At 44.0% G+C, this 27,269-nt stretch overlaps 2 protein-coding genes, 1 long non-coding RNA gene and 4 other non-coding genes across 7 annotated transcripts; all 7 read left to right on the top strand.

The window, feature by feature from the left end:
• The first annotated feature begins 1,433 nt into the window (after positions 1 to 1,433).
• On the top strand, positions 1,434 to 5,411 carry LOC124673273. Its single transcript, XM_047209387.1, has 6 exons — positions 1,434 to 1,646; positions 1,752 to 1,854; positions 2,111 to 2,142; positions 2,247 to 2,867; positions 5,090 to 5,158; positions 5,263 to 5,411. Exons 1-6 carry the CDS (start codon positions 1,434 to 1,436, stop codon positions 5,302 to 5,304), a joined length of 1,080 nt encoding a protein of 359 aa, XP_047065343.1. The 3' UTR covers positions 5,305 to 5,411.
• LOC124679996 lies at positions 3,012 to 3,118 on the top strand. Its single transcript, XR_006995403.1, has one exon. It is a non-coding gene; the product is annotated as a small nucleolar RNA snoR103 (small nucleolar RNA).
• LOC124679977 lies at positions 3,687 to 3,793 on the top strand. The gene has a single exon (XR_006995385.1). It is a non-coding gene; the product is annotated as a small nucleolar RNA snoR103 (small nucleolar RNA).
• On the top strand, positions 3,862 to 3,968 carry LOC124679985. Its single transcript, XR_006995393.1, has one exon. It is a non-coding gene; the product is annotated as a small nucleolar RNA snoR103 (small nucleolar RNA).
• Positions 4,093 to 4,199, top strand: LOC124679981. The gene has a single exon (XR_006995388.1). It is a non-coding gene; the product is annotated as a small nucleolar RNA snoR103 (small nucleolar RNA).
• A 3,294-nt stretch (positions 5,412 to 8,705) lies between the features above and the next one.
• On the top strand, positions 8,706 to 9,415 carry LOC124674210. The gene is made up of 3 exons (XR_006992959.1): positions 8,706 to 8,832; positions 8,905 to 9,089; positions 9,309 to 9,415. It is a non-coding gene; the product is annotated as an uncharacterized LOC124674210 (long non-coding RNA).
• A 13,295-nt stretch (positions 9,416 to 22,710) lies between these two features.
• On the top strand, positions 22,711 to 27,269 carry LOC124673274 (probable disease resistance RPP8-like protein 4). The gene is given in 8 exon segments (XM_047209388.1): positions 22,711 to 22,851; positions 22,955 to 23,767; positions 23,769 to 23,876; positions 24,416 to 24,539; positions 25,036 to 25,260; positions 26,243 to 26,577; positions 26,916 to 27,032; positions 27,249 to 27,269. Coding segments are annotated over 8 exon segments (1,884 nt in total).

The following is a 27,269-nucleotide window of genomic DNA, read 5'->3' on the forward strand; positions in this document are numbered from 1 at the left end:
GTACTTGCGCCTGGCGCTGCGTTTGCTCCGCTAAATCACTCATAGATTGAACCCTACAACTTTTTGTCGCCTGGATAATCAGCAGATCGACCAGAACGATAGAACTTGGTTCTCTGTTTGGACCGCGCAGCTGCAGATACCTTGAATTGTCTGAATCTCTTAACCATTTGTTGAGGTACAGTAAAAATTTAGGCCACCTTTTGTTCAGTTCTGATTGAATTAGCTCGAAATTCAGTACAATATTTTACTGTTATAGAACTATATGATGCAAAAAACTTAGCTTTGGAGGCTCAAATTGTTTCATAGTATGCATGCCAAAAATTGGCTTTGGAGAGCAAAAATATTTTTTCGACCCTTTCATAATTTGAATACACACTCACAAAATCCTGGGCCCGCCGCTGCTCTCCCGCGCCCCCCTCCAGCACCCGTGCCTGCCATCTGTCTCCTCTGTAAGTTTTCTATGAAGCAGCCGCCTTTGTCTTGCGCTTCTTGCGGACACGGTGCTTTTGCTCATGGGTGTATATGCTCCCTTTATTTAAAATACACTTTAAACATATTAAAAAATATTTTAAAAATTCAAAATAAAATAATACGCGTACATCTCAACATCATACGTGTTCATGAAGTTGTTACAGGGAAAAGTGAGTTGTTATGTGGCTTGTGCAAAAAAGATAAAAGTCAATGCTAAAATAAGGTTTTTTACTAAGCATTTGTTTGTCTTTTTTTGCATAGGCCACAAAAATTATCATTTTACTATGAAACTATAAATGATGAAATAGAATGTGGAGATATACAAGCTAAATTTTTGCTCCGAATTTTTTAATATTTTAAAATTCATTTTTAGGTAAAGGGAGCATATGCACCTGGGATCAAAAGTGTATTTCCGGCGTCTTGCGTGATAAATAGATAGCCAATGACTTGAGTACAAGGTTTGTTACCTCACTTGAGGAGACCTAGAAGTCAACGTTGATATGGGTGATCACGGTATAACACCGGAAGCAGCTGAGTTGAATATGGTGATGGCATGGCAAGCCAAAGAGGGTTCTAGCACCGGTGATGCTACCCCCCACGCGAGTTTGGGTTATGGGTGTGGGATACACACTCAAGAGCGGCATCTGCTTGACCATCGAGTTTAGACTTTAGAGGGATGCTTGGAGCGGCATAGGACTGTGCATATTAGGGCAAGACATGTCATTGGAGGAGAGACATCGATGAAAGATCACGATTAGACCAATGCTGGACAGCGATTAAAATATCGATGGAGAAAGACCCGCAAAAATAATACTCGGCAAAGTAAATGTCGGAGAAGAAGGCATTGGACTTGACCGTTTTAAGGTATTGCAGAGTATCCTGCCGAATCATGAATTCATTTTGCCGCACACCGCCGAGATCGAAATACCCAAACGGTCATCTCCCTCCCACTCCCTCACCCCATGTCCGCCGCCACCGCCGCCTCGCCGGCGTCGGAGGGCAGCGGCCGAGCCGAGTGGCTGCGCGTCTACGACCGGATGGTGGCCATCCTCCGCAAGAACCACCGGCACGTTGAGGCGCTGCTCGCCGACCGGTCCCGCCTCGAGGCGCTCCTCAGGGTCCAGCACGACTTCTGGGTCGCCCGCCACGGCCTCCTCCGGGGCCGCATCAACGAGGTACTGTCCTGGCTAAGGGATCTCCCCCCTTCCTTCAGAACCTCTTCTTTCGCTCCCCGCTCCCCGCTCGGCCGGCAGCTGACGCTGTCTAGGGTTTCGCTACAGACGCGGAGGGCGGAGGCGTGCCTGCGGAGGTGCGACGCGGCGAAGCTGGAGCTGCTCCTCGGGGTCAAGTTCCGGAAGCTGCGGCGCTACCAGATCCACGCCGGTAAGAAGAGACCCTCCCCACCCTCGCCTGTTCTTGTGGGTATCTTTCGTCGATTTGCTGAAAGAATTCGGCAGCTGAGGGTTCGTTTAAGGGATTTAGGTGACCCGAGATGTAAAAGTTTGCATCTTTTTTCCGGAATGGCGATAATATTATGTTGCTAAGAATTTATGTTGCTACTGTACACTGATATCATCGCCTTTTGTTCTCAATGTAGAACACCAAGATGAGGACTTGGAAGATTTTAAAACGTGTGCAGTTGCTTTGGCTGAAGAAAACGCTAAACTGAAGGTACTTACCGATTTGTGTCACTTAGTCCTCACAAGCATGGAGTACAACTTGTCCATCTCATTAGCTATCTTTCTGTGTCTGCTCTTTTTTCTTCTTAATTTTAGTTAAAACTGAAGGAAGTTGAAAGTTCTCCTGAGCTTAGTGAGAACACTGGAGAACATGAGCACAGTGGACGAGATTGGAGAGCTGAGATAAGGGAGTTAAAAATAGCATACAAGAACCTGAGCTCAGAGAAGGATAAGGAAGTTTCTGCATTGGCTGCTCAAAAGGATTTTGTATGGCACCAGTACAAGACGATGGAGAAGGAGTACGGCTCGCTCCTTAAGAAGAAGACAACAGAGGCAGCACAGGCTACTGAAGCAGCACAAAGGCTTCAGCAGAAGGTGGAAGAGCTGCAAGCGGCTGCCCAAAAGAAGGATGATGATATTGGTAGATTACAAGCAGAAGCTAATGGTGCTAAAACGGTGATACTGGTTCTGGAGGATAAGCTACAAAAACTGCACTCCTTGGCCAGTGAGAAAGATGGCGAAATCCAGAAGGCCAAGGGTGGGCACCTAATGGCCAGTCAAAAGCGAAAGCAGGATATCAGTGGGACGCATAGAAAATCTAGGTCCGAAGGTCATTCTCAACGTGGCAAATCCAAAAATAATGCTCGGAGGAAAATGGTAGAAGAAGATCAACCTGAGACCAGTCAGAAGCGTCAGTGTGCGTCTTCCTTATCAAATGTAAGTAGTCCATGCCCAAGTATATCATTCATGTAGTAACATGCTCCAGTGATAACCTAGACTGCAAGCTTCTATTATAGAAGTAGTAACGTTTACTTTTCCTATGACTATAACAGCATGTGATTGTAATGTCTTGTTAGCAAGCTGCATAAGTTGTATTTTGCTGTAAATTTGGACAAAGAGTAATGCTGATGTAAGTTAGGCGAGTATTGTTTGAGTCCTAGGGGCTCATAAAGGACCATTGCATATATATACACTGACATGACAAAACTGGAGAAAACATGCTTCTGACCTACCAGGTTATCACTTTCGATCTGATGGGGTAACCTTATAGCGCCTAGTTTGTTCATCTATATGCATAAACAAGCCTAACCTGCAAAAAGAGACATACTATCATTTCTTAACTTTTCTCATCAGTTACAGTGTCCTAATTCATATGCTGCATGAGTTGTAATCAGCTCTTTATATATAGTGTAATTTGTAATTTTCTTACGGTAGTGTAACAACTTTTGATCAATGACTGTAATGTCTAATTAGAGCAGCATGAGTTCTATCTTGCTATAATTATGGACAAAAAGTAAAATTAATAGATTTTAGGTGAGCATTTGGCCAGCGGTTGTTTCAGCTAGCACACATGCATTAAAGGATACTAAGAAGTGGCCAAATATGTTCCTTGACTACCATCTATAACCTTGAACTTCTGGTTTGTGCATTTGTATGTAAAAAACAACACCTACCCTGCAAAGAGTAGAACAGCAAATCAATATTCATCTGATGTCACTAACTTTTTTGCTCATCTATGTCTTAATTCTTGGTAGGCCGCATTAGTTGCGTCCTGCTGTAAATATGGACAAAGAATAAGGTTGATGGAATTTAGGTGAGCATCATGTGAGTTGTAGATGCTTATAAAGGACCATCACATATACACTTGGGAGACTAATAGGACATGTCACTGCAACACTTCTTGCTCATCCGTGTCCTTATTCTTGGTGGGCAGCATGAGTTGTGCCCTGCTGTAAATATGGACAAATAGTAAGGTTTATGGAATTTAGGTGAGCATCATTTGAGTTGTAGATGCTCATAAAGGACCATCGCAGATGGACTTGGGGAGATTAATAGTATGGCATGTCACTGTGACACTTTGCTCATCTATGTCCTAATTCTTGGCAGGACGCAATCATGTCACTGTGACACTTTACTCATCTATGTCCTAATTCTTGGCAGGCCGCATGAGTTGCGGCCTGCTGTAAATATGGACACATAGTAAGGTTGATGGAATTTAGATGAGCATGATGTGAGTTGTAGATGCTCATAAAGGACCATCACAGATACACTTGGAATGCCAGGAGTAGGATGACAGCATGTTGTTTTCATTACCAATATTTCATCCTCGCATATTATGATGTCGTAATTCTTGGTGGCCTGCATGAGTTGAATCTTGCTGTAAATGTGGACGGATAGTGAAGTTATGAAAAGTTGGAAACTAGGCGAGTGTTCTGTAAGTTTTGAATGCTTGCTGTCAGATAGTTTTCTTGAGACTATAGATACCTTTAGTTTCCGAACGTCTGGGCAAGATAGTTTTCTTGAGACTATACCATGTCAAGAGCAATCCTTGCATACATAGCATACAAATTTTGATATCGAGCTATTTTAGGTTGAGGTTAATTATACCTAATTTGCTTGGTTTTGAGTGCTAGAACGATTTTTTGTTGGTGTTTCGTGTAGTGTTTATCATCGTGTCGAAAGTTGCAGCCTGCTGTTAAATGTTTTTGAGCTGGGATTGTGGTATGGCTCAGGAATACTTTATGAGCACACCATCTTGATGATTTACTAGTAATATATCTGCTGTCCTTGGATTTGGAGTACTTCTGGAGGTGTCCTCTTGCTTGATTCAGTTGCATAACCTGTTTCTGAAGTGGCGTTATAGTTAGATATTTTGAATGATATTTAGGGAACTGTCCTTCTCTTGTTGTTGTCATGAATCGCTTTGCATATCATGTCCTCTGTTAGATGAAAACCTGATTAGGCTCCTCTAGCAGACACAGTTTGAGAGACAATTTCCTCTCACATATATATAGTTCACGTGAATTGCAAGGATCATATAAATGCAGTAGCACGGAGCCAGTATCATTCTGCTTTTCTCTAATTGCTGAAGTTCTTGTGCTTTTAGTTTGTTCGAGGAAGCTAACATGTGCTGATAGAATGCCAATTGCTGCATGCAGGGTCTGGCCCTCGGACGTTGCTCCTCGAGGATGCAGCTGAAACCCGCGGGGTCGCCTGCGCTTCAGCAGGTACTCTTCCACTCCAGTTTCAAGGTCCCAAAGCTGAAGACCCCTCCAGCTCCTCCTCCACTGTAGCCTGCTCTGATGGTACCCTGACTGACATGTGTGTGCAGCTGCAGTTAGACACCACCCGCCGCGACGACGGGGTAATTTAGGTGATCAGGTTAAGCTTATCCTGTGCCCCGCTCCCACTCAAAGCGGTGGCTGTGTCTGTAATTTATTCTTGCCCTTTATTTTGGAAGTAGTCCTTTTGTAACATATTTTGCGGAGCCGGACGAACCGGTGAGCTGAGTGACTGACAGTGTGTGTATATTGATTAACCATGTAATGTAATTCGTGCTGAGTCAGCTAGTGTCAGATTGGTTGTATGACATTATTTTGTTGATGATTATAGAGAATGTGTCCATTTTTTGTTTTTGCAAAAAAGTTGGCACTGTTTTATGTAGCCAGTTGGATTTCTCCCATCATTCGCCAGGGTGAATTTTTGTTTTGTCCGTAGAAAATTGGTGTTATTTCCGTTTGGATGAATGTTGAAACCTGCTGAGGAACCTGCTGTGATACATTCGGCGGTCTTGATTCTTTTGTAAAACCAAGAGAGCCGGAGTATTAGTAGACGGATCTAGTACTACAAAATTGCTTGTTTGTGTGATTGTGTCCGTGTTGTTCCCCAACTCGTGTGCCTTTCTTGAGCTCCAAGAAGAAAACCCCTCTCCGACCCAATGACACGCGGGGCCCGCCCGCAGCACTCCGCCCTCCGCACGCCTCCGCAGCGGTCCATTATAAGGCCCGGCCCGGCCCACCCGACCGCTCTCCTCTTCATCGATTCTCATAGTCTCCCTAGCCTCCGTCTCCTCCCCAACCGAGCCCTCCTCGTCCCGGATCCCGCCGCCGCCGACATGCCGTTCGTCCCGGGACCCTACTCCGGCGTCAGCACCCTCGCCCTCGTAAGCGTCCACGCATCAGCCTGACCGATTCTCTCGGTTCATCCGCTGACCGTAGAACCTCGGTAGATCGGATCTGACTGGCCCTCTTTTCTGCCGTGGTGGTTGCAGGTGGCTAGGGTGTCGGCCCTCGGCATCGGCGTCGTCTACGGCTCCGTCAAGCTCGGCATCCTCAAGGTAACGCCCCAAGGCCCAATCTCCCCATCCGCGCTTCCTATTCCCATAACGCTGCGATCGATGAACTGTGGTAGCTTCAGCGATGGAGTGTGACGCTCGCGGTGTCCCCTTGTTGCTCTGCTCTGTCGATAAGGTTTAGACTTACGAGGTTTTGGCTGGACGCAGTTCTAGGGTTGGATTGGTATCTGAAATTAGCCTAAAGTTTTGTCCAAGCTGCAGCGTCCATAATGTGGGTGGTTGATTTGTTTCATGTTAGCCTCCATGAGACCCTACTACCTGCTATAGGGGCATAAACAACTTTGCTGGCGCACCAATTTCGGGCCAACTGTTTCTCCGTCATGATAGTTGCTCGTCTGCCTGTAACCACATCGGCATGCTTAGTTGATTTAGCTCCTTCTATATGATTATTATGAAGCATCACTAAGTAATTCTGAACAACAGATGAGTTGCTTTATTCCTTCAATTTGTACCCGTGTGGTGTCTTACCGTAGTGGTTTGTTCTGCTGTTATCTGACGCCCATGGTCTAAAGCGCGAGTTAGTGGGTCACAGCTTCAAATTGCTGGTGATGCACGCCAATGGACTTTCTGTTTGTGTCTTGGCATGTTTACAAGACCTGTAGGCTTGCATTCAACTAGGACATTATTTGTGCAACCTAGTTCTGTAAGCGTATCCTTGGATAGTTCTTGTTATTGGTTATGCTGGAGTAGATTCGTGTATTTTGTTTATTAGCTCCTGTCCAGGACATGTGAAGATCGATTGAACATATGTTGATCGAAAACACAATATATTTTATGCGTTACGCCGAGTATGACTAATTGAAGGAAATTAAACTAATACTCTATCTCATAAATCTGAGATGATCTGCTATGATTGTACATATGTTGAGCTCCACATTGTTGAATCATAAGTTTCCTAGTTTTCCCTAAATCTTGATTGAAACGTTTGATGTTAGACCAGTACTCTCTAGATCATGCAATTACTTCTGTTTATTTGCAACTAACAAAACCTGCTTGTATAAAGCTCGTCTCGGTCAAATTACTTTATCACTCTTCAATGTTACTGAATTGGATGTTGTCCTATACTCTTACATGGTGGAATGTACGTGGTTATAGTGAAACATCATGTTTCCGATTTCAGCATATAACAATTTCTCTTGCCTGCTTCATATATACCTATCTTGTTGGTAGTTTCTTACTCTTTGTTTCACGTTTGTTTGCTCTCCAGGCAACCAAACCCCACAAGGAGGAGGCTGCTGCTCACCACTGAGGGTATGGATGCTAGGCGCCAGTCGGGATGACCCCGTAGATTTCGCAATGTAACTGCTCCTACATACGCGCATGCAGTTTATGAGTTGTGGACCCTTGTCTGAAAACCCAAAACCAAGTTGGGAGTTAAGTCCGTAGTTTCGTTTTGTGTTGATAATAATATGCTCGGCTGAATGACTGATATCAGGAAGAGAAATTCCAATCTTTTTGTTGTGGTGTTGGAAACTGGAATCCTGCGGTGTTATTGTGCATGATTGTCTCCCTGGGTTTACTTTTATCTGTGGTAGGTAGGGCCTGACTAGTCAACTCGCTAATTAGCTTTCAGGTGATGTCATTGAATTTTAGTTGCAATTCATTTTGCAACTCATGTCTAACATGAATTCATTTTGCAACTCATGTCTAACATGAATTAAGTCCAAATTGCATGACTACCACGAATTATGAAGAAATTTAATGGTCTGAGTTGTTGTTTTCTTGCAACAAATCAAATCTGAATTGAAAAAGAAACTTAGTTACAGCTAATGTCTAGCATGAATCATGACGCATTCCTATGGTCTATGAGTCCTCTCGGCCGACTTAGAACTAGTTAATTTAGAATTAGCAAAACCGCACCATTTTTGCGGCAGCGGCTGCAAGAATGCGCGTCAAGCAGCGACCGCAGGGACCGAAAAGCAGAGCACATGCCACCATGCTCGCCGTCGATGATGGCCTGACCAGACGTGCTAGCTGTGACTGAATCCGTGGGCGCTGGCTGGGTGCCCCGTAGCCAGTCACGACTCACGACATGATCCATATATCTTCTCTCTCTAAATAGGTGACCCCATTTTCCTGGCCTCCCATGAAGCCACGTCACCTCATATACCTGCCCACCCTTCCCACACGGTTTGTTACAGCCGGATACAACATGCCCCGACACGCCCTTCCTCATCAGAACGACCCGCGCGGACCTCTCCAGTCTCCCCATCGATCTCTGCCGCCCTTCCTCGCCAGATGGGCCGATCTCTGTTGTCCTTCCTCACCAGATGGCCCGACACCAGCCCATGACCCGGCCGACTCTCTTCCTCTTCCTGGCTTCATCGATCTCTCCCCCACCGGCTCCGCCTCCGTTCGTCTTCCCATCGCCACCGCGACCTAAGAGCTCCCAACATTCATCGAGCATTATTGCCCTGCTAATGCGCAAGAAACCGCTCGGAACTGGTGAGTCGCCACCTCCATGTTTAAAAACAAGAGCTCTGTTGCCATGTTCATCCAGCGCGTATGTCTGCTCTCCTCGCCATCTTGCCACTGCCCTCCAGTCTGGTATTTGTCTTCTCCCGATTTTACTTCTGCCTTTCTTTTTTCCACCCCCACTGATGTTTGCCGATCTGTCAGGTTGTATTCCGGCTTCGGGAGCTGATCGGCATTCTCTCTCCCCCTTGATTTGATTGGATTTTCTTTGGATTTGTGTACTCCTCACACAACCAGCCCCGTTTTGATTGGATCCAGTGTCCTGTTCGATCAAGAAAGGAGGAAGAGGTTCTCATCCGAATATTGGACAACAGTAGCTGCTTCCGTTGGTACACAAGTTCTTACTCTTAGTTCCAATTTACATTGGATAAGCACATGCATCTTCTGTTTTCTTACTCTATTTTGTCGCATGTATTTCCCCAAAGAATCTCCCCTGAAATTTATTTATTACATTAGAATTTAATTAGTTTCCCTAGGATATCCTCTGAACTTTATTTGTTACAGTGGAATTTGTTCCCCTGAAATCTTCTATCAAATGAATTTGGCAGGTCGGCTAGATATATAAAGAACACAACATGCTTCCTTTTACATCAATTCTTGCGTGTGTGCTTTGCAAAGATGGACAACCCCTGAAAATTCTTTGAGGCCTCCTGGTATGCATTCAGTCCCACGCTCCCCTGAAATTTATTTATTATATTGGAATTTGATTAGTTCCCCTAGATTGTTCTCTGAAATTTATTTGTTACATACATTGGAATTTGCTCCCCTGAAAACTTCCATCAAATGATTTTGTAAAACAGGTCAGTTAGATATTAAAAAACACCACATGCTTCCTTCTACATCATTCGCACGCGGTGTGTGCTTTACAAAGATGGATAACCCACGAAAATTCTGCGAGGCATCTGCTTCCTTCTACATCAGTCCCCCGTGATGTGCTTCACAAAGATGGACAACCCCTGAAAATTCTGCTTGAGGCATCCTGGTATGCATTCAGTCCCATGCAGTGGTGAACTCCCACGCCGGTATCACCTGCCAGAACCGGAGTTTTTTTTGCCGCCCGGGCCTTCATCAAATGATCTTCTGGAGGTTATATCTCTCTCTTTCTCTCTCTCTCTGTACCCGTTTGCTGATGGAGTTGAGGTTATATTCAACTTAATTTCTGAGGCCATACATGATGTATGGATTCTCAGCCTTTTGGGCAAATACAGTTAAACAATGCTGACAGTTTTCTTATAGCATTCCACTCATGTTCAATCTTGGAAGAAAATAATACTTATTCCAGGCAGAAAGAGCTGATTTGTTTTTGCTTGGCTCGGGTCTAATTAGGCATAAAGAAAAAGGACATGACTAACAGTAATGCATTTCCATGTGCTTGGAAGTGTAACCTCTGTTTCTATTGTTCATGTTCAGGCTTGAATAAACAAACAAGGTCAGTCAAATACCATAGATGAGTGTCCCGACCTAATTATTTGAGCTAACTGCAGGAATTGTCTTCCAGTAGTAAGGTAATGTACACAATGACCCAAAGCCGGAAACATCTTCAATTCTAGAATGAAAGTTTGATCTTTATTCCGGAAATAGTGTATCAATGTGATGCCTCCTAAAAATTACTAAGGTATGTACTAGCTTTGTTTGATACTATACATTAAAGCCTTTATTTTATTTTCAAGAAAGAAGCTCCTTTATTTGGGTCAGATTTGTTTAAATGACAAAGCAGATATTCGCGATTCGTGATTCATGTATGCATATGTTCAATGATACCACTCTGACGGTGATACTCGAGTAATCATGGACATTGAAAGCATACTAGGATCTGTTCATCAGTTTGAATACATCAAACATGGTAAAAAAACATGTCAATGGAATGTACTCATCAAGTCTATGAAATTGCCGAAATGATGTTATTTTTTACAAGATGAAACTCCTCATTTTTTACAGGTTATTTGTATGGCTACCCACTGGATTCACGAGTGATCCTTTCTGGAGACGGTCACACGGGATATCTACAACCTGGTTGGGCGGTGGCTTCCTAATCGTCTTCAATGATAAATAGACTGCGTTTTTTATTTTTTGGCTGTTTTTATATACACTTTTTGTGATCCATAAGATGTAAAATTTGAATCTCTGAAACTTGGCATTAAATAAGGTTGCGTGCATCGCTTGATGCAGAGGCCAGGGATATGTTTCCAGTTTTAAAAAAAAATCACTCATCAAGTACCAAGATCATGTAATAAACCTATAATCAATTTTCAAATCATCAATCACGAAGGTAGCAATGTCACATGCATGATTTACTTTTTGACAGAGCTCAGTGATTCATCACTAAAACACATCCCGCCGCAACGCGCGGGGTATCGTCTAGTATTCTTAATAGGTGACTCCATTTCTCTTCACATGCAGCCTATCCACCTCATCAGGCATCTCTGACCAATTATAACTTGCCATGTCATTTAAGCCTCCCACATCATCTTCACCACGTCATCCACCGCAGCACATCAAAATAATTGTTGTATGATTCTCTCGTGTTAGTAGTAGTACCAAATAACGTCACACCACCATTATGATGCCATTCACGCCATCAATGCTCGAAAGTATGACATGCTCCATTTCTTTTCACCTTCGCATTCACGTGACCCATTAGCGCTTGGGAGTTTAGGAGTCGTCTCCTCCCATTCCACTCCCCACCATGGTCATCTCCTTCAGTTCCATCCTCCGCCATGCTTTATTTTTGAGTGTATAAATACCTACTTCCCCTCTCAATCCCTCTCAGGCTTCCATGCCACGACGTTCCTGCAACTGATGCTACCTCCTGCCATCTCTGTTGGCATGGCAAAACCGCTCATGTACCAGCACTACAAGGATGAGGATAGGCTCTCTTTCTCTGTAATGTCACGGCAGACACCCCGTTTCTTCCAATTCCATTTCATCCCTATGGATCTGGTTGAGATGGGATGGTGTTCAAGTAGTTACCTGGTGGATTCATCCCTGCATCTCATGTGCGATCACTCAATATTCATGCCATCATCTTCCAGGTTGATGGTGTGCAACATCTGGTATTTAGTTGCCTACCAAATGTGCGACATAATGCCCCTCACAATTCCTTAGATATTATAGGACTCCACACTGGGCTGTGAGATTGGTAAGGAAACCTTGGTTGATCTACTTTGTATATTGTCATGTCCATTCAGTCTGTACTACTTCTGTTCACATTTCTGCATAGTTGTACGTACAAATACATGAACGACTTATTAGTTCTTCTATATCTGTGCAGGTCAACGTGGTATAACTCTTAAACCAGACATATTTTATGATGAATCGAATACTCTGCTTTATATTCCCCAAAGATAAATTACTTCAAGGAGTTGGTTGACTTTGTAAACATTCCGCCAAGTAAACACTTAGCGGGCACATCATACACGTAATTTATTTGGCAGATTGTACCATAGCTTGCTTTTCAACATTGGCAGCTTCATATACCACATATGGTTCTATAAACTATAGTGTTCATGCCTAAAGTACAAAATGTGAGAAAATGAACTATTTGTGGCAGAATTATTTATTGTTCAGATGAGCAAGAAAATGTAAATCATATTGCATTATAAGTATATTACATTTATACTGAAGTTTCACTGATAAATGAATCCTTGAGGTTCTTAACTAACTCAGAATTTTCTTATAATTGACTAGATATTTGGTTGGTTGTTGGTAAGCCTGCATTTAGGCAAGGAGATGTTTCTTTGTGCTAATCATCCTTGGAAAGATATCATCTATAGTACAATGTTTTAAAATATATATTGCTTGAACTTGGTTCTTGGCATAGCATTACGAGTTCAGACAAGTTGGAGAATGGAACTATGGAAGGAGGCGGTACCAAATATGTGTTCGTACGTCCAAACAATGACGATAAATGGTCATGGTCCATAGGGTTGGATTTCAATCATTATTATTCGACCTCTAATCTTCTGGCATTTATGAATGTAGAAGAAAAGATCTTACACTAAATTTATTGTTGTTATGAATCTAATTCTTTGGTAATTATATTTCAAAGGAAGTTAAATGTTGTAGCAACAATATTGTCAGCGTGTGATACATGCAAGAATTCAGAAGTAATATTTTTTAGCATGATAAGATCTATCTTTTTACACGGTTGCTATGGAGAATCGTCGATATTATGTTATGAGCAATTCTCTGTTAAGATGTATTTTCATATTACTTTGATTGTATGTACCAACTACATTTTCCCCATCTCTCAACCAAGTAATGGCTGGAAGTTTACCATGATTGATTATTTGTCCTTTTGTGTGCTCAATATATATTCAAGACATGATATTTTTACCTCCCAGCTTTTTTATGTAATGTATAGTTGACACTATTGAGTTTTATAATAATGCAAAATACAAACGGAGATCATTACCCCATTGAAGTTGAGGCCATTAAGTTTCTAACCAGTACGAAGTTCTCAATTATAATCATATTGATGGCATCACAGATTTTTTTTGAATGTTCCGCAACAACGTGCGGGGTATCATCTAGTTCTTCTAAAATATATAGAGAAAGGGATGATAAAAATAAAAAAAAATATTTAAGAACAAATTGCGAGAACAAAAGTATATGCAGAAGAGCAGTAAACCTATTACGTCAAATGTATAAAACAATAAAACCAACATAAAAATTCGCTCAGACATTCTATGTTTATGACAAAAAAATTGTACGATGAATAATCGTGTTGAAGCATTAAAACTTGTCTTTTACACATTACATAAAAAATGTTTTTTCTTCCGAAAACTTGTGTGAGAACATAGGATGTCTAGACTTGATGTACACGTCTAATTTTATTTCAGAATTCTTTAATATTTTAATTCTGTTTTATCACAACAGGTTCATATGCACAAATGCTTATCCTCTCTTGGTTGGCTTTACATCGGTACCACACATATATGCTCATGAATTGCATGGCATACTCCCTCCAATCAAAGACTAGATACATTCAAATTTAGATAAATCTAAAACATTTTTTTATAGACGGGGAGTATATAAAGCTGACCAAAGCGAATCGAATCACATATCCAACTTTGTGGGTATATCCGCATGACTGGACTACAGGCACACTTGAGACTCTCTCTAATTTTATTTTTATATTGTGGGGTCCCGACCGGCATACCAATTACATTCACTCACTAGTAGTCAAGTGGTCAAAGCCATTTTTCGTGAATTAGATATGTCCTCTTGTTCGTATACGTGTTTCTGCCGGGCCGCCACTGTTACACCAACCCTAAAAAGATACCACCTTTATGCAACATATCTAATTCAAAAGTAATAATGAGCCCAATGTGATTGGGCTGGAAACTCCATAGTCCGTCGGAGCTTGCATGCTCCCGATAAATATGTGGTGCACGTTCATCGCTTCACAGGCTCAACTGGTATAGCTATATGTATTATCAAATCTATAATACTAGGGAGAAATACACACGGGACCCATGCAACCATTGTACCCGTATGATTTTTAGGAGATGCAGCCTAGGTAGGACCGTAGGAGTCAGGCCCAGCACCGTGACAAGCACCAGCCAATGTGATTGTTGAATCCCTCATAATTCACCTCAACACAAGGGGGAAGGATATCAAATTTTGAAACATTTGGATGCAATTTATTGATACGCCTCTGCTTTCGATTCGAAACAGTTTTGACCCGTTTTAATATAGCAACTACATGAGAAAATGAGACAATTGTTAGGGTGACAACACAATCAAGCGCAAGAGAAAAATAAGAGAAAGAAAGATAAAATAATACCAACAATGCTAGATCGACAATTGGATGTCCTTCAGCATCACGCATGATAGCACCTGCTCCTGCGGCTTCAAGAGGGGACACACATTTTTGTTGGACTGATAGGTTTACATAAAATAATTCAAAATATTTAGACTTTTGAAAAAAATAAAAAGTTAGTTTGCGTTTCTACAAATTTGAATTTGCTTTTCTGCGCTGCTTGTTCTTTTTACAACTTGTAAGTGCCTGCATTATTTTTTTGGAACTTTTTTCCATCGGTAATGAACATTCAATCTACATGCATGATGTTCTTGAGAATTGTTTGTTGATACTATGTTTTTCGACAAATAGTTTTGTGCTTTAGAGTTTCTTGAGAATTCTTTGTGGTTTAGACTCTAGTATCTGCATTTGATGCAATTCTGAATCGATTTTTTCGTTGTGGCATTTGAATTTGAGGAAATGACAACCATGTTATCTGGAATTTAAGCCCTAAATTTGCAAGAAAAAAAAAGATTCAGAAATACATATTAGTAACCTAGAATTAGTCACGACCCATAATGAACCCGGAACATGATTTGCCATTGACTAGATTCTAAATGCTCGGTACAGGACACCAGCCGGGCAATTAAGTGTCGCTCCGGCAGATAACCAGATTCATTTAATTCTGTACGAATACACCCGTAAATATACACTGGTATTATACGAATTCCAGGCAACATATCATAGTAGAAAATTTGCTAGTGGGTTAACCTCCTCCACTCGTTTATCAGGAGCAACCAAGCCCGGACTTACATCGTCCACGTTCATGTTCCTTATTGAGCTGTTGCTAGGATCCTGCACAAAGCAAAGAAGAGGGAAGCTAGCAAAGGCACGCCGCAACAATCCTCGCCGGGAAGCTAGCTAGCCAGCTTTGGCACAGGACTAGACCGCCACAGACTCAACTAGCTACTCTGCCCAGGTCACCCGTCGACCGATCGGAGCTGGGGAGATCTGGCCTCTGGGCGGCGATCGAGCTGAAGGAGACGACCATGTCCGGTGAGTCAATCCTTAATCTTCACTTCCTCGGTGCAACTCCTCACATCGTGCTCTCACTTCCCTCAGATAAGCAGGTTGAACATGGACTAGCTAGTGGTCGGTGAAGTTCACTGCAAGCTTTAGTGCTTTTTCTGAAGGTGCTTATCAGGAGAATATATAGCCGAGGAGGAACAATTCATGGCAGAATCTGCTGTCAGAATCACTGGCGGAGCTTCCTTAGGGCCAAACCGGGCCATGGCCCGCCCAAGATTTCTGCAAAATAACACTATATACCTATGTATATGAATGACCTAGCCTACTAACACGTATTCCCTTGCCCCTACGCTGCGTCTAGTCCCAGTATTTTCATGTGTTCCATGATCCATCTGTTGTCCTTGCAGCCATGGATCGCCACTCTTGTTAGGCTTAAAATTTTAGGCAGAAAATAGAGGGACGGGGGAAGCAGTGGAGCAGCGCCACAGCAGCGGCGCCAGCTGCAGCTAGAGTCACTGTTGAAATATTGGGCCCACTTTAAGTGGCCCAAATTAGATTTCAGTTTTTCCTATAAATCTCAAAGCCCACATAGTGGCAGCCTCGTGAGTTTGAGCCCAAGTTGGTGGCAGCTCACTAGGGAGTGGCAAGAGGTGGGAAGTTTAGTCCCACATGGAAAGTTGGGAGGAAGTTAGACCACCTTATAAGGTGGGTTGTTCCACCACTAGTAAGTGAGTGAGAATAGGAGTGCTACACGCGCGCTCCTCCTCCTCCTCGCTCGCTCGTCTCGTCTCGACACGTCACGACGCGCGCCGCGCTCGTGGTGAGTGGATTGAGCCTCCTCCTCCTCGCTCGCTCGTCTCGTCTCGACACGTCACGACGCGCGCCGCGCTCGTGGTGAGTGGATTGAGCCTCGAGCCGAGACTTTCCTTACTTTTTGCAGCTCAGGAAAACGAACAGAGTCCTAGACGGACGCGTCGCAGTTAGTCGGTTCGGGTCGCTCCCGGATCGTGGGCTATCCGTAACCGACTCGAAATAGCTCGTGCGACGTGGGCGTGGCCCACGTTGCCTAGGGTTTCCCGAGCCTATATAATCTCCTCGCCCGGCTACCGCAGAAATATCATCCAATACACGAGTTAGGGTTTCCACCTCTCTTCGCTTGCGCCGCCATCGTAGCCTACTCCATCCCGCGCGCCGACGTGCATCGGCGAACGGGAGAGCAGGTCTCCGGAACCGCTCGTCCTTGCGATCCTGTACGGGAGAGGGCGGACTAGGTTTTTGGGAAGCGCTCCGCGCGACTCGCTCAAGCTCTTCATCACGGGTCGCCTTCCATCCAAGTCGGGCGGTGCTGCCTACCGTCGTCTTCAACGCCGTCTACTTCGACCCGTCGTCCCCGTCGTCAACAACGTTGTCATCAACAACGTTACCGCTGCGACAGCGTCTGCTACACCTCCACCGCCACCACCACCGGATCGGTACGTGCGACATATCTCGATCTGTTTAGCGATGGATGCTTTACCGTTTGCGCTGCTGCTACTCATGTTGATTAATGCATCTAGTATGTTTGAGTTTCACATGTTACTAGTTGGTGCCGTCATGTTTTATATTCTGGAATTAATCATGGAAATTGTGCCTAATTCTCCAACAATCCAAAAACCTAATTGTAGGCAATTTCCTGAGTTAACAATGGCTGGTTTTTCCGATGCACTGAGGCCGGATAAGTTTACCGGTGTGCACTTTAAGAGATGGCAGTATAAGGCCATGCTCTGGCTTACTCATCTCGAAAGTGTTCGAAGTTACCGATGGTTTACCCGAAGGAACTATATCCGACCAAGATCAGAACAAGTTCAAGGAAAACAATACTCTCTTCGTCGGATGCGTTCTAAGTATTCTTGCTGATCGTCCGTGTGATGTGTACATGCACTTAACGGACGGTAAAGAGCTCGGGATGCACTCGAATGCTAAGTTCGGTGCAACCGATGCAGCAGATGAACCGTACATCATGGAGAGCTTCCATGACATCGGGATGGTTAACAACCGTTCGTAGTCGAACAAGCTCATGAGATACGAGTGCATTGCGAAAGAGCTTGAACTCCTTAAGTGTGCCTTACCCGACAAGTTTGTGGCTGGATGCATCATCGCTAAGTTGCCCCCTTCATGGAGGAACTTTGCCACAACTCTCAAACACAAGAGACAGGAGATATCGGCTGAAAATCTGATAGCGTCTCTTGATGTTGAGGAGAAAGCTCGGGCTAAGGATAATACCGAGAAAGGAGAGGGTCGAGCCTAGCGCCAACATGGTGCGGAAGAAACCCTACAACGAAGAACAAAGGGAATAACAAGCCCTCCTTCAATAAGCCTATGAAGACTACAACCTTCAAGAAGAAGAAGATGATAAACAAAGCAGATCCGAGCTGCTTTACTCGTGGAGAGGCTGGCCACTTTTCTAAGGACTGTCCCGCAGAGGGCAGACCGCAAGAAAAAGGGGAGGCAAGTCAACACGGTGACCGCTAGCAATGCTCGATGGGTACGGTAATCTCTTTATCGTTCTTTCGGTATTTCAATCTCCATGTTGGTGGATTGATACGGGTGCTAATGTTCATGTGTGTGCTGACATATCCATGTTCACTTCTTACCAGGTCGCCCGGGATTCTTCCGTCTTGATGGGGAATGGGTCACATGCTTCGTTCGTGGTGTTGGCACGGTAGATCCGAAGTTCACTTCGGGGAAGATCGTGCGGACCGAGGAACGTGCAGCATGTCCCTACTATGAACAAGAATCTCGTTAGCGGCTCCCTTCTATGCAGAGATGGGTTTAAGGTTGTTCTAGAGTCGAATAAAGTAGTTGTTTCCAAGTTTGGACAATTTATTGGTAAAGGCTATGAGTGCGGAGGCTTGTTCCGCTTTTCGCTTTCGATTTCGAGTAATAAGTCCGTGAACCATATTTGTGGCAATGTTAGTGATGATACCGGTGTTTGGCATTCTCGTTTATGTCACATTAATTTTGGTTTAATGTCTCGGCTATCCGGTTTAAGTTTAATTCCGAAATTCACCATTGCCAAAGGTTCTAAGTGCCATAGTTGTGTGCAATCAAAGCAACCTCGGAAGCCCCATAAGGCGGCCGAGGAGAGAAACTTGGCACCTCTAGAACTCATACATTCCGATCTATGCGAGATGAATGGTGTGTTGACAAAAGGTGGAAAGAGATATTTCATGACATTGATTGATGATGCGACTAGATTTTGCTATGTTTATTTGTTGCGAACTAAAGATGAAGCTTTAGACTACTTTAAAATTTATAAGGCCGAAGTTGAAAATCAACTAGAGAGAAAGATCAAGCGTCTTAGGTCGGATCGTGGTGGCGAATATTTTCCTAAAATCTTTGATGAATTCCGTGAGGAACATGGCATTATTCATGAGAGGACGCCTCCCTATTCACCCCAATCAAACGGGGTTGCCGAGAGGAAAAACCGCACGCTGACTGACTTGGTGAACTCCATGTTAGCCACTGCTGGTTTATCTAAGGCATGGTGGGGGGAGGCTTTATTGACTTCATGTCATGTCCCGAATAGAGTTCCTAACAAGAATAAAGATAAAACCCCTTACGAGGAGTGGGCTGGGAGAAAACCATCACTTTCGTATTTGCGCACATGGGGATGTTTGGCGAAAGTCAATATTCCAATCACTAAGAAGCGCAAACTCGGACCAAAGACAAGTGGATTGTATCTTTCTAGGTTATGCTCCGCGGAGTGTAGGATATAGATTTTTAGTAGTTCAATCCGAGGTACACGATATGCATGTTGATACTATTATGGAATCTCGTGATGCAACATTTTTTGAGAATATGTTTCCTATGAAAGATATGCATAGCATTGCTAGAATTTCTACTCGAGATAATTTCCGAGTCTAGTACATCTAATGAGTATTTTGAACAATCACATGAGAATGTTACTGAGAAGGATGACAATGAAGCTCCTAAACGGAGCAAGAGACGAAGGATTGAAAAATCCTTTGGTGATGATTTCATTGTGTACCTTGTGGATGATACTCCCACGTCCATTGCGGAGGCATATGCATCTCCGGATGCAGATGAGCTGGAAAGAAGCTGTCCATAACGAGATGGACTCGATTCTTTCTAATGGAACTTGGGAGCTATCGAACGACCCCATGGATGCAAGCCTGTGGGCTGCAAATGGGTGTTCAAGAAGAAGCTAAGACCTGATGGTACTATTGAGAAGTACAAGGCGCGGCTTGTAGCTAAAGGCTACACACGAGAGAAGGCGAAGATTACTTCGACACCTATTCACTTGTCGCTAGACTTACCACCATTCGAGTACTACCGTCCATGGCTGTCTCCTATGGTCTTATCGTTCATCAAATGGACGTAAAGACAGCTTTTCTTAATGGAGAGTTGGAAGAGGAAATCTATATGGATCAGCTTTGATGGGTTCGTAGTAAAAGGTGAAGAAAGAAAGGTGTGCAAGTTGCTGAAATCTTTATATGGCCTGAAACAAGCACCTAAGCAATGGCATGAGAAGTTTGACGGAACTTTGACTTCGTAGGCTTTGTTGTCAATGAGGCTGACAAGTGTGTTTACTATCGCCATGGTGGGGGCGAAGGTGTTATACTGTGTTTGTATGTGGATGATATTCTGATATTTGGTACAAACATGAGAGTAATACACGAAGTCAAGTCTTTCTTGTCAAAGTGCTTTGATATGAAAGATGCGGGAGAAGGCGATGTAATTCGAACATCAAGCTTATTAAGAATGAGAGTGGGATTACTCTAACGCAATCCCATTATGTTGAGAAGATCTTGAGCCGGTTCGGCTATATTGATAGCAAGTCTTCTCCAACACCTTATGATCCCGAGTGTGACATTACGCAAGAACCGGAGGATTGCCATAGATCAATTGAGATATTCTCGGATCGTTGGCTCACTCATGTACTTAGCGAGCGCGACTAGACCCGACATCTCTTTTGCTCGTTAGCAAGTTGAGTAGGTTCATGTCAAACCCGGGTACTGATCATTGGCATGCACTTGATAGGGTCATGCGCTACCTATGTGGTACAATGAGTTATGGGATTCACTATTCGGGGCACCCAGTCGTGCTTGAAGGATATAGTGATTCGAATTGGATCTCGGATGTAGCTGATCCGTACGCCACAAGTGGGTATGTATTTACCTTTGGAGGTGGCGCAGTGTCATGGAGATCTTGTAAGCAAACCATATTGACGAGGTCAACTATGGAAGCAGAACTTACTTGCTTTAGACACAACCACTCGTTGAATCGGAATGGTTGCGTGAGCTCTTGATGGACTTGCTCGTGGTTGAAAAACCTGTTCCGGCAATCCTTTTGAATTGTGACAATCAAACTGTAATTGTCAAAGTGAACAATTCTAAGGATAACGCGAAGTCATCAAGACACGTCAAGAGACGTTTGAAGTCCGTCGAGAAATTGCGAAACTCCGGAGTAATAACTGTTACATATATTCAAACAGACAAAAACCTGGCAGATCCCTTTACAAAGGGACTATCACGTAATGTGATAGAAAGTGCATCGAGGGAGATGGGTTTGAGACCCATTGATGTTACACCATAGTGGTAACCCAACCTTTGTGATCGGAGATCCCGTGAATTAGGACCTGGGAAGAACAAACTAGTGGTTTAATTGAGGAGAGTATTATGTAACCCTCTCTATGTGAAGATGCACAACTCTCAATTGCTGTAAGGCAGGTTGGCAACAAGCCTTAATGTGTTTATGTTGGCTATATTAGCAAAGATGCTGTCCTACAGAGCATTCTTGAAATAACACACCTATATGAGTCCAATTGTTAAACGTCGCAATCTATGAGATTTGGGTGATCTCTAGTAAACTCATGAAGAGACCACGAAGTATGACGCATATGCTTCACCCGCGGGGTAGGCTACCGGCAGCCATGTACTTGGTCATGACTTTGAGTGAAACCCCGTTCACGCAAAACTTGCAATTCAAGGCTTAGTCCATTGTTCAAGTGTGAATGGATGTAGCTTAAGGTTCTAGGCGGAAGTTCAACTTAACAGTCTCCGCTGAAACACCGGTATATAAACAAGCAGCGAGTATTGGTAAATCTCTAAATGGGGATTTGAGATCTGGTGGGGGATTGTTGAAATATTGGGCCCACTTTAAGTGGCCCAAATTAGATTTCAGTTTTTCCTATAAATCTCAAAGCCCACATAGTGGCAGCCTCGTGAGTTTGAGCCCAAGTTGGTGGCAGCTCACTAGGGAGTGGCAAGAGGTGGGAAGTTTAGTCCCACATGGAAAGTTGGGAGGAAGTTAGACCACCTTATAAGGTGGGTTGTTCCACCACTAGTAAGTGAGTGAGAATAGGAGTGCTACACGCGCGCTCCTCCTCCTCCTCGCTCGCTCGTCTCGTCTCGACACGACACGACACGACACGTCACGACGCGCGCCGCGCTCGTGGTGAGTGGATTGAGCCTCGAGCCGAGACTTTCCTTACTTTTTGCAGCTCAGGAAAACGAACAGAGTCCTAGACGGACGCGTCGCAGTTAGTCGGTTCGGGTCGCTCCCGGATCGTGGGCTATCTGTAACCGACTCGAAATGTTCGTGCGACGTGGGCGTGGCCCACGTTGCCTAGGGTTTCCCGAGCCTATATAATCTCCTGCCCGGCTACCGCAGAAATATCATCCAATACACGAGTTAGGGTTTCCACCTCTCTCTGCTTGCGCCGCCATCGTAGCCTACTCCATCCCGCGCGCCGACGTGCATCGGCGAACGGGAGAGCAGGTCTCCGGAACCGCTCGTCCTTGCGATCCTGTACGGGAGAGGGCGAAGTAGGTTTTTGGGAAGCGCTCGCGCGACCGCTCAAGCTCTTCATCACGGGTCGCCTTCCATCCAAGTCGGGCGGTGCTGCCTACCGTCGTCTTCAACGCCGTCTACTTCGACCCGTCGTCCCCGTCGTCAACAACGTTGTCATCAACAACGTTACTGCTGCGACAGCGTCTGCTACACCTCCACCGCCACCACCACCAGATCGGTACGTGCGACATATCTCGATCTGTTTAGCGATGGATGCTTTACCGTTTGCGCTGCTGCTACTCATGTTGATTAATGCATCTAGTATGTTTGAGTTTCACATGTTACTAGTTGGTGCCGTCATGTTTTATATTCTGGAATTAATCATGGAAATTGTGCCTAATTCTCCAACAGTCACCACGTCCACAGTATCAAAGGACCGGCCAGAGGTTCAGCAGCCGGACAGCATCGCGCTAGCAGCTGCAACCAGCAATCTCTTCTTTCTTTCCCCAATTTCTAAGTTAGCAGTTTGATAGATACACGTGTTTATCTGCTGATTCTATCACTGGCAAAAGTATCAACCAATCAATAATTTGTAGTGAAGAATATACAAAAAAATGTGTTCTTTAGACTGGCCCGCCCATAGTTTTCTTTGAAGCTCCGCCACTGGTCAGAATCGTGGTTGGGAGCGTGGGCAATCTCGCTGTTCAAGAGACCAAATTCTTATGCGGAGTCAACCTTGAAGTGGGGTTCCTGAAAGATGAGCTGATGCGGCTGCAAGCCTACCTGAGAGATGCCGACAGCAAAAGGAGATCAGGAAATGAAAGAGTTTCTGTTTTAGTGAGCCAGATTAGAGCTGCAGCGTACGAGGCTCAGAATGTCATTGAAGCTGCAGATTACATGGATAAAAGAAACAGGCTGAAGATGGGATTCATGGGCGCCATTTCAAGGTATGCTCGCTTACCAAGTGACTTGGCGACCCTTCAAAAAGTTGGTGCTGAAATCCAACACGTGAGAAGGAAGCTCAATGAGATATTTCAAAGTGCGGATCGTCTGAAAATTGATTTGGATAATATTGTTGTAGTTGAAAATGAGTTCCCACAAGATTGCAATCAGTTTCACCCGAGTTTTGATGATGATCTTGTCCTAGTTGGTTTTGAGGATGAGCATGAAGAAGTAGTAGATAAATTAGTTGATAATGAGAAGATGCTAAGTGTTGTCTCCGTGGTTTCCATGGGTGGGGCAGGGAAAACAACGCTGGCTAAAAAAGTCTACACATCATCTAGAGTCAAACAACACTTTGAAGTAGTTGCATGGGTGACCGTGTCTCAGACATTCAAGGGCATTGATTTACTCAAGGATATCATGAAACAAATAACAGGGGGCACATATGATTCAACGAATCTCATGCAGGAGTTTGATGTCGGAAAGAAGATTAGGGATTTTTTTGTTTACAAAGAGATACTTAGTAGTTCTCGATGATGTGTGGGAAGCAGACACATGGGACCAATTAAATAGAACAGTTGAAGCCTTTCCAAATGAAGATAACGGAGTAGTAGATTACTGCTAACCACACGGAAGGTAGATGTTGCAAATCATGTTGAAAGGCCAACCCATGTTCATGCTCTGAAGCACTTAAACGAAGAGAAAAGTTGGAAGCTATTTTGTAGCAAAGATTTTCCATCATACAAAAGGTCTGTCATGCGTGACGTTGCTGAGTTTCAAAAAATTGGGAGAAAACTAGCAAGCAAATGTGATGGATTGCCACTTGCGCTTTCTGTTTTGGGTGCTTATCTATCAAAGAATTTAAGTATACAATCATGGTCTAATGTATTGTTGGGTTGGCCGTCGACCAAAAATGTAGATATGATGCGAGGCATACTAGCTCGCAGTTACAAGGACTTGCCAAATCATCATCTAAAGTCATGTTTCCTTTATCTCGCTTCTTTTCCTAAGGATTTTCAAATAAAAGTCTCTGTTCTTATCAAACTATGGATAGCTGAAGGCTTCGTTCCGCTTGCACCAAAACATATACAGGAAGAAACAGCACACATGTATGTAGCTGAGCTAGCTCAAAGAAGTTTGGTGCAGGTTACTAGAAGAAGCATGGCACATGAATGGATTGAGGAAATAAGGGTTCATGATATTTTACATGAGTGGTGCATAGGAGAGGCAAGACAAGATAGTTTTCTTGAAGTCCTCCACGAAATTTCAGGTCATTTTGCTTTTCATATACTCCCTCCATTCCACGAAATATCTTCGTAGGACGGATGGATTACTTATGTTTTGTATTTTAGTAGTACTGAAATTCCATACAATCCACTCCTAAGACACCAATTTAATTTAGTCCTCTATTTAAATTAACGCTCATTTACTTACCTTGAGTATATAAAGTGTTTTATTTTTATCTATTCAATTTTGTTAATTATTTATTCGAGGAGCACCATTACCTCACATACATATCACTTTTTTTTTCAGAGAACTGCCAAAACTATCCTGATTGAGAAATTAGTGTATACACAGATGTTGTCAAATTTTTCAAATTAGAAATCAGTGTTTTACCGTTGTTGAACTCTTGAAGGTGCACCCTAACTGAATGGTGTAGGAGAATATGCCTCCCTGTAATTGGCAATGTCGAGAAATCTCTCATCGATATATGTCCTGATTATATGGCCTTATGCTGACAAACGTTAAATGGAAAACAATTGCAGGACAAGTCAGTGGACAGTCAACTGATATGATGATACCATATCGTTTTTCTTATCAAGTATTGGATGGTCATATTTTGCAGGCAGCACCTAATCTCCGAGCTCTGATTGGCTTTCAACTTCGATCAATATCTCTCCTTAAACTCAGATTTCTCCGAGTTCTTCACATCGAAAGATCAAGGGTAGGGGATTTCACTAGTGCAATTGGTGGGTGTATTAACCTAAGATCATCTAAGATGCCTCATGTTGATTAGAACGGAGTGCGGCGGAGTGCGGCGGCGGCGGGTGGAGAGAACGGCAAGGACGGCGGCGGCGGCGGCGGCCGGCCCTCTAGCACCCCTAGGATCTCGCTCTGCTCCTCCTCATGGTTTGGGACCACGGCACCAAGGGCGGCGGCCCTGGATGGCGGTGGCGCCGTCGACCTGGTGGCAGGTGGCGGGCGTGGTCCTAGGGTCTCTCTTGCGTGAAGAGGAAGACCTACCGGAGGCCCTGGACTCGTGATCTAGCCGGAGTGTTGAGTTCCGGAAGGCTCCGCCGGCGAATGTAACGGTGCTTTGTGCCCGGAGTTTGCTGGATCGGTGGTATTCGGTCGTGCGCACCCATGCTTTTATTCCGACCGTTTGGTCCGGAGGGAGCGGCGCGAAGCTCTTTTTCTGTGTTGACATCAAGTGACTATGGATCCATGATGAAAGTCGGAAGAAGAGAAGTACATGAAGGCTGGAGGGGAGGACTAGCGAAGGGAGGTTCAAGTCTTCGCGCTGTTGAGGGACTTGCTTGGTGTTTCGGGCCTCACAACAGCGGTATGATAGTGGGGGCGACAACATATGTGAAGTTCAGAGTCCTACCTTTCAGGGTGAAATCCCAAGGTCCGGCCTTAACTGGTTGTGCCCGGCAATGACCTTGTTGGAGGCATTGTTTTGAGAGTGGGGACTATCTTCGGGGTGAAAACCTAAGATCGTTGATCGGGCGACGACGGTGTTAGAGCACCTGTTCCCTTCTTGGAGGCGTCGTTTTTGGAGAGTTTGTACTTCAGGTGTTGTCTTGGCGGTGGATGTATTGTTGTTGTTAGGCCCGAGATACTGTAGCGGGACTTTTATTTCTTAGTTTTCTTTTCCTTTTTTTGGTTGTGTGCCTCCGTAGTGCCATTAGGGTGGTGCGTTGTTGCAGAGGCTGGGTGTAATTGATATCTTTTTGATATTAATATATTCCCTTTATCGAAAAAAAAGATGTGAAGATGTTACTCTCCCTTCCTCAGTCGGACAACTCCTTTACTTGCAAACTATTGATATGACTGGCACACACTCAGTAATACCAAAATCTTTGTGGGATATCCCTTCTCTAAGGCATGTTTGCCTTTCTAATGGATTTTCTCCACCAAAGCGTCTTCAACAAAAGGAGCTCCAGACATTCCAATTAGAACTTGGATCTTCTAACAGTAAATGCTACAATCTTAACATGGTGAAGTTTTTGAGCCAAATGAATCAACTAACAACCTTGTCGTTGAGGTCGAAAAAATATCAACATATGCTTGTTGAAATCATGACTGTAATTGCAAACATGCCACGCCTGGTTGATGTTCACCTCTACAGATTGAGTGTGCTTGATACACTCCCCGAGAGCCATCACTTCCCACAAAACCTACGAAGTTTCGATCTATCTGATGTTAGAATTAAACAAGACCCGATGACGGTGTTGGACAAGCTTCATTGTCTGGTGGTTCTGAAGTTGGAGGGGTACAGCGGCCGAACCATCTCATGCTCTACTCCGGGCTTTCCTTGTTTGCAGAACTTACAACTCATTAACTTTCTTTAAGCTGAGGAGTGGAAGGTCGAGACTGGGGCCATGCCAAAGCTCTCTCACCTGACACTCAAGTGGTTCACTAGTTTGAGAAACCTCCCCGAGGGGTTGTTGACCTTCCATCTCTCAGTAAGGTGGAAGTAGACAGTTCTTATGCTGGAGACGAAAGGGTGTTGAAGGAGCTGCAGCAGAAAGGATGCAAGGTAAGAATTCCGTCCATCCTTCCCTCACCATCCTGTCCTAGTTCATTTTATTTTCAGTGATTAATTTCACTTCTTCTGTCCGCGTTCTGTACAAGGATGGAACGAGACGCTCATATTAAGCTTTATTGATCTTGTTCGTGGATTTGCTCTCTATCTTTCCCAGATGCCTTGCTTGTTCGGAGTGAAACTATCTTACATTCTCTTTCTAATTTGCAGGTGATAAAAAGAAGTCTTTAG

This window comes from Lolium rigidum, chromosome 7, assembly GCF_022539505.1.
Source record: "Lolium rigidum isolate FL_2022 chromosome 7, APGP_CSIRO_Lrig_0.1, whole genome shotgun sequence".
Classification (NCBI taxonomy): Eukaryota; Viridiplantae; Streptophyta; class Magnoliopsida; order Poales; family Poaceae; genus Lolium; species Lolium rigidum.

What these genes read in the sequence shown, in the direction of transcription:
- LOC124673273 (XM_047209387.1), top strand. Translation starts at nt 1,434, where the DNA reads ATGTCCGCCGCCACCGCCGCCTCGCCGGCGTCGGAGGGCAGCGGCCGA. An exon ending in TCCGGGGCCGCATCAACGAG is followed by an intron (nt 1,647 to 1,751) that starts GTACTGTCCTGG and finishes GTTTCGCTACAG; the next exon opens with ACGCGGAGGGCGGAGGCGTG. An exon ending in GTGCGTCTTCCTTATCAAAT is followed by an intron (nt 2,868 to 5,089) that starts GTAAGTAGTCCA and finishes TGCTGCATGCAG; the next exon opens with GGTCTGGCCCTCGGACGTTG.